Below are 7,397 nucleotides of genomic sequence, written 5' to 3'. Positions count from 1 at the left end.
TACAAAGTATTCTGAAGGTTGTTCAATATATATATATATATATATATATATATATATAAAACCACTGTTGCTCTGTAGTGACTCATGAAGGACGAGTGCTTATTAACTGATGGCTTTGTTTAGTTGAACAATAGCTCATCTTTACTTTCACTGCCAGACCCCTTTTGCCACTGTGAGAACTATAAACACAAAGGTTACACTTTAAAAATTACTAGGAGTGTGTATATTTCACACGTAGCATACACGCAGGTAAGCGGCATTAGCATGAAGCTACACTTAGCGTTGATAATGCATCTCATTGCCACATTGCTAGAAGATGAATTCTTTACTGCAACATTTGTTGTGACACATCTTTATAGAGACATAAACAAAAATATCTCACACACACACACAAACCGCTGATCTGATATCTTCCTCATCAGCACTCCACTTGCCTAAACTTACAATAAGTCGTCAGTACTTCGCTCAGTCTCTGCTTACTGTTATTATTGACAGTACTACTATTGACCCCCAAAATTGGTGTATATAGATCATAGGCTGCCCTGATTTTTAAAGATGGGTATTTGACATAGAAAAAACAAAATCAGTCCAACTCTATTCAGTACAGCTACACTTGCATAGCAACACAGGCGTTGTTTAGTTGACAAACAATAAAAAAACGGAACATGTGATGTAATGCAAATTTTTGGCGTATATATTTTTATTTTACATTGGTATGGCATTTTTGAGAAATTATGAAAGGGGCCCTAGTTTGGCTAACTGTTAGCCTAGCCTGAAAGACTTCTACCCTTTTCTTCATGATCCAAGCTCTGAAACTGCTAAGAAGAAACTAATTATTGACAACTATTTGAAACAACATGACTTTAAAATGGCCATACTATTTCTTTAACTTGAGGCCTGTGTTGATTTATTCACTTTCCAACAGCGTTCTTCTCAGTGCAAATTCCGAACCCAGTATCAACATAGAAGATCCAGTCAGTGATGACTTCTTCGGGATTTGGAACAAAACTGCCAAACTTAACACCAACATTTATGAACAGGTATAAATTTTAACCGATTGCACATCTTTATCACCATTGCTGTTGGTTTTCACACCTCTCTTCTCTTTGTTTTTTGCTCCTCTGCTGTGCGACTTTGCTTTCATCACAGGTCTTTAAGTGCCTTCCCTGCGACACTGTTCAAAACATGCAGCAGCTGAACGAGTATTCCAGCCAGCAGCCCCTTTGTGACACAAACTTGGAGAAGGCAGAAGAGGAGCTGAGAGCAGTTCGAGGGCTGCTGGTCCACTTTCCTCTGAAGTTCTTGTCTGGGGAAACGTTGCTGCCTCCATCAACTTCGAAAGAAGGCATGGCTCCCTTAACACTCTGGACATAAGCTCTGTTAACTGCTTTTTACAAATATGGCAGCAACCCGATGCTTTTAGACATGCGGACGTGGTGAAGACGACTTGCTGAAGTTCAAACCAAGTGTAGTGGACTAGGCCTGATGTCGAAACCTTGACCTTAGGCACCTTGTGGGACAGAAACTGTCATTTCATTGATTTGCGGGCCACCAGATGTAGAGTAACATATGCATGATATATTCATAAATTAAACGAGTTCTTTCATTTTTCTGGACTGTATATAACGTGCATTGAATTTAATAAAATGTATCGTGAGACGTTATTTATCTTTGACCCATCAAAATGAATGTGGTCATTTATTTACAGAATCAAAGTTTAACATCAAACATTTACATCAATTTGGCACATTGAAAAATAACAACATGGCTAATTTAGCGAGCTATACAAGTGATTGATTATCCACACGGCGGTGGATGAGCACTTTACACAGACATTTCTAAAATATCTGGAATGATTTCTACTTGATAGAAGAATTTAAAGATGGAAAATGAAGTTTAAAGGGAGTAAAAGATGGTGTGTGAGGGAGAGTGTTGACCAGAAACGACACTCTCCATTCAAACCCAGCTTTCCTCGGTACGCTCGGTAGTGAACTTGACTCGTTACCTCTCTGAAGATGAATCAGCGGATACGGAGTTCCAGTTAACGCTACCTGTCCAGCGTCTCCATAGGATGGCTGTGACTCGTCCGAAGTAGTGACGATATTCCGTCTGACACAAGTTCACCTCAGCCAGTGGACCTCACATGAGTGGGGTTCGTCCGAGTTCCACTCAGAGGTGGAAGATGTTATAATCCCAATCTCGGAAGAGCCTTATCATGGCTGGACTTCTGTTCTCCCAAACGACTGGAGCTGCAAACTCTCCAGCCCGACTCCAACGGCAACTCACAGAAACAGATATGAGAGAACTAGGAAGTACAGACATTTTAAAGGGCTCTATTTCCGGTTCATTTGGGAGTTTTCTTATTGGTCAATGTCGACCAGACAGGGGTGTGTTTTGTGACGTAAAAGGTTACTAGAAGTCAGAAAACAGCAAGAATGTTATGGAACAGATTGAAACTGTTTTTCAGACAGGCGAGAGAAATGTTTGGGCGAGTTTGGAGAAACAGGTGCCAACTTCTCTGTTTACGTCTGAGAGGATTTAAAAACAAGACAGTTGTTCCAACACTTGTCTGCTTCGGCTCAGACCTTGGAACAAACGTACACTGCTCATTCAAAGACAGAAAATCAGAAAATGCATAATTACTCTGTAACAGGCCTTAACATGAATTCTAACTTTGCATGAGGATTAAAAAATAATCATTGTTACTGTTTTCACAGTTAATAAAAATTGATTAGTTCACTGTAACATCTAAAATGTTTGAACTAAAACACTTTGATTATCAAACATTTGTAAAACAGTAATGATAATAGAAAAGAGAGTGTTCTTTCACTTGAATTTTCAAGAAAGAAAGTCTCAGGATGGGTGAACCTGTATTTCTGGATTCAAATCAATGAAATGACAGTTTCTGTCCCACAAGGTGCCTAAGGTCAAGGTTTCGACATCAGGCCTAGTCCACTACACAAGCATGAGAATGGATAAGGGCATTTAAATGACTTTAAACATGGCATGGTTGTTGGTGCCAGTCTGACTGGTCCAAAGACTACAGAAACTGCTCATCTACTGGGATTGTCATGCACAACCATTTCTAGGGTTGACAGAGAACAGTCCAAATTGGATCCAGTGAGTGGCATTTGTGTGGACAAAAAAAGCCTTGTTAATTTCATAGTTCAGAAGAAAATGGATAGACAGGTTTGAGCTGACAAAATATAACAGTATCTCAAATAACCACTCACTACATTCATTCATTCAACCTTTATTTAGACAAGTTAATCCCACTGAGCCTCGGGGACTCATTTTCAAGGGAGACCCGATTTCAACAAAGAATGATGAAAACAATGAACAGCGACAACAATAGACAGTTATAAAAGAGGCATACAGATTTATTTTTTATTTTTTACAAATTAAAATAAGATGGCAAAACAGTAGCAAAAACAGCTAGATGATAAGGTGAATGTAGAAAACTAAAAACAGGAACATGTCTGCATTGGTCCTTGACAGGAGGCCAACAGATTCTTAAAGCCACTTAGAGAGGTCAAGGTCGAGAGCTTCAAGTCTTTTTGCAAGATATTCTAGGAAATAGGAGCGGAGTAGAAGGCCCTTTTGCCAAGTTCACTCCGCACTGAGGGAACACTGCAGGTAATAATGTCCTGAGAGCAATGTTAGTTAGCAGGTAATAATGTCCTGAGAACTACAGCAAAGGTCTTCAGAATACCATCTCTGAACTCACATCAACCTCAAAGCAGATGGACCACAACAACAGAAGACCACATCGGGTGCCACTCCTGTTAGATAAGAACAGGAAACTGGGCCTACATTTTGGATGGGCTCACCAAAATTGGACAATAAAGAGATTGGAAGATTGGATAAGTCTGAATTCATTGAGCTCCAATGACCTCCACAGCCACCAGATCTCAGTCCAGTTGAGCACCTTTGGGATGTGGAAGAACCGAACATTCATGTTGTGCAGAAGCAGCTGACAATCCTGCAGCAACTATCATGACACTAACGTCAATATTGCCCAAAATCTCTCAGGAATGTTTTGTTGAATCAATGCCACAAAGAACTAAGACAGTTCTGAAGGCAGAGGTGGTTCAACCTGGTATTGGCAAAATGTTATAAAGTAGCAAATTAGTAAATTAAATGTTATCCCAGAAATTCTGCAAAAATTAAAGGTGTTGCAGTCTTTGAAGGGATGCATGTGCCTGACAACTTGCAGGGCAAACTGCTTGGATTATGTAATGGAAATAACTCTCAGCTACCCTTTAATCCTTATAGTACGCCGTTCATGGTCGTGAAAGATTGCTGATATGGTAGGACAATAAATGGACAAATAGATGTTTGAGAGTTTGTTTCCTCATAATCTCAGCAGGGCTGATCGTTGTGTAAACCTCACTTAAATAAAAGTGCGACTCGGGAGAGAAATGTAAGGTTGTATTTGGAAAAGCAGCACCTCACATGATCTGGGAACATACTGTACATTTATTGGTGCAGGGTTTTTGGTCGGGTGGGCGGCTCTGTCTCTTTCTCTCCCCGTCTCCCTCTGAGGCTTCACCTCACTGCAGCGCCAGAGAACCTGTCAGAACATTTGTGGTTGTTATGGTGACGGTTATAAAGAGATGATTGGATGGCAGCTGAAATAAAGACTCAACGGGGCAGAAAAGGAGAGAGCGCTCGTACGAGTGGTGACCAAACCCGGACGGTTTCACCAGAATACAGAAACTGATCCGACAGCAGGAAGACTGACCGTTCCTGTGGAAGTTATTTTCATGTTTTCACCTAGAGGAAATGTGAGAAAACAAAAAATAAAGTGGGACAAGATAATTAAAGGCTGCTAGGCTGATCTACTGCTAGTTTTTAGATGTTTTCTACATCTCCATGACAACCAAGTGGATAGTCTTTTCACCGTGTTGTCAGCAGTCCAGTACAGATCACTCCACTGACTGTGCAGCTATTTCCACGTTGTGCTGAGGAGCCATGAAGTGTCTCGTGTGTCTGCCTTATGTTATATTTGCTCACAGGCATGAAGCGTTTGTTGATGTCCAGCTGAGAGGTGATATAATGTCTGACACAGTTCCCACTGACTGCTGAAACTGTCAGCCGGGGGCAAGAGCAAAGGATTTCAGGAGGTTTTTATTTTTATTTTTTTTGCTTGTTTTTATCAACAACCATCATGAAGGACAAGTAGTCATGTTGATATCTGTATATTTTTCAGTCAGATGGTAAAACATCTAGATGAAATGACTATAGATGGATTCTAAAGAAATTCTCAAAAAGAAGTCACTGAAGCTACAAATACACCTCATTAACATTTGAAGTCAACCTGACTCAGGATGGCCACCAAAACCAACTGGAAATAGCAAATAGAGATATTGTTATAACTCAGTCAGTTTTAAAGATATTGAGAGGAATTTGGTTTAATAGGAGCTGAGAGTTGTCCCAATCACATAGGCATAATTATCACAGTCCAACTCTTTTTTTCTCTCTCTCTCTCTTCCTTTTAGTAATGCTTTTATATTTTTTAATCTTGTTTTGAATGTACATTTTTATCCTGTTTTTATGAATTTTGTCATGTGTAAAGTTTGTATGAATGTGCTGGCTGTCATCATCACCACTACCTACTGTAAATGAATTGCCCTTCGGGACCTAATAAAATAAAGTGAAAGTGAAGAGAGTGATAACAGATCTTACACGATCCATTAGTTTACAAATTTAGCATATAAGTTGGTGCGCAATATGCATTTAATGTAAGTACTCAATTATATGATATGGAATAATATTGTGTATTTTGGCAAGTGTTTACGTGAAGCCAAGGTGACAAAGATGAGGGAGGGAATTTTTTTCCTCTGTCAAAAAAAAAGAAGCTTCCTTTCATAAATTGGGTTGCCATGTCAAAATTCAAGATGGCTGCTGCCAGTTAAAGTAGAATCAGAATCAGAATAAGCTTTATTATCATTGTACCAGGATACAGCAAGCACATTTATAAACAAGATTACATATGTATTTGACATTAAGACATTGGGATTTGTCCATGAGCCCTTTCAGATAGGACACAGTCCTGCTGTTGTTGTTCAGCCGGCAAACGGGGGAGTCAGATTCAGATAAGCCACAACTGTTGATTTTCTTCTGGCAGACCTTGAGTCCTGCTGGAACTTTCCTGATCCAAAATGGCCAGCTTAATGGGTATTCTACTCCACTGATCTGTGTTCTGAGCCCTCTTCAAGGTTAATCCCATCATGCTGGCGAGTTCTAGAAGCCGCAGGTGGCCTGCAATTTTCACAAATTGCCTCCATCTTGCGGTTTAGCTCATAAATCAGCTGATTTTGAGTACTCATAGCACAAACAAAACCTTCACACAGACTTGGAAGCTTTGCCATGGCTGAAACTGCTGCCGATGTCTTCTTCAAAAGTTGATAAAACATAGCCCTGCTGATGCCAAAGAGCAGAAATCCTGCTATCATAAATCCAAATATAAAAATGTCTTTGGCGTCCTCCTGAGATATAACTGAGAGCCACATCAGCTGCCAAACTCCCCACGGATCTCTGACGTACTCCGCGGTGTGAGGCTCAACTGAACAAGACGGTTCTCCAGGACCATTTCATTTTGTTGAAAATATTTTGTCGATTGCGTTGAAAGTCCAGCTCAACAGATCCATAATAGTATTTTTCATTTGGGAGATATGTACCAGGAGTTCCAAGACACACAGAGAACAAAAGCAGGAGGAAGAGGATAATAGGGGGAGGGAGAGCAGAGGTGTCTGTCTTGAGCGAGAGCCAGAGGAGTATGTATATATGTAACATTATGAGTTGGATAATTTGAAAAATAAGCAATGTGCCAACTTCCATTTTGGTGTATGACTGCATCAAGACAAGAAAGTTCACTGTCAAAAACTGGGTTTAATAATGATAATAATAATCCAACATGGCCACCCTAAAGCCCCCAGTATACTGCCGCATACATCCATAAGCAGAGGTATGCACATACGTACGCAGAGGTACGAGCGTACCCCCCAGAGCATGTCTGTGCAAAGCTCAAATTTTTACGACCGCATACGTGTACGTGGTGTCGCACAATAAACTGCCCAGCAACGGACTGTTTTGTATGCGACACCAATGTATTAAATTCCCCTTCTTCATCCCTGATCTGTCCTTTTTTTTTTTTTTTTTTTTGGCCAAGAGGCAGTGATCTCTTCCTCCTCCATTGACGCCATGACTGAAATGGTGAGAAATGGAGGAATTTGTCACGAGCGAATTAAACTCAGGTCCAGCATAGCTGCGGGAGGGTCTGGAGATTTCCTGGTGGGCTGGTCTGATGTGTGGGCTGTAGAGCCAGCGCTCCCTGTTTTTTTATTTATTTTTTAGATCTTTTTATTAACAACATATAAACACAGAACACCACT

The 7,397-nt window shown here is 40.3% G+C and overlaps 1 protein-coding gene across 1 annotated transcript in view; it reads left to right on the top strand.

The window, feature by feature from the left end:
- The window catches only part of LOC119420298 (phospholipase D1-like), an 18,662-nt gene extending 17,288 nt beyond the window's left edge, over window positions 1–1,374 (top strand). Inside the window, exons 21-22 of the mRNA XM_037687686.1 lie at window positions 926–1,040; window positions 1,150–1,374. Coding sequence (XP_037543614.1) covers window positions 926–1,040; window positions 1,150–1,374 — 340 coding nt within the window. The remainder of the gene's footprint in view (window positions 1–925; window positions 1,041–1,149) is intronic.
- Window positions 1,375–7,397: the final 6,023 nt, after the last annotated feature.

Source organism: Nematolebias whitei, chromosome 14 (genome assembly GCF_014905685.2).
Source record: "Nematolebias whitei isolate Nwh7 chromosome 14, NemWhi1, whole genome shotgun sequence".
NCBI lineage: Eukaryota > Metazoa > Chordata > Actinopteri > Cyprinodontiformes > Rivulidae > Nematolebias > Nematolebias whitei.
Note: the sequence above shows the minus strand (reverse complement) of the source record. Positions and strands in the feature narration are given on the sequence as shown.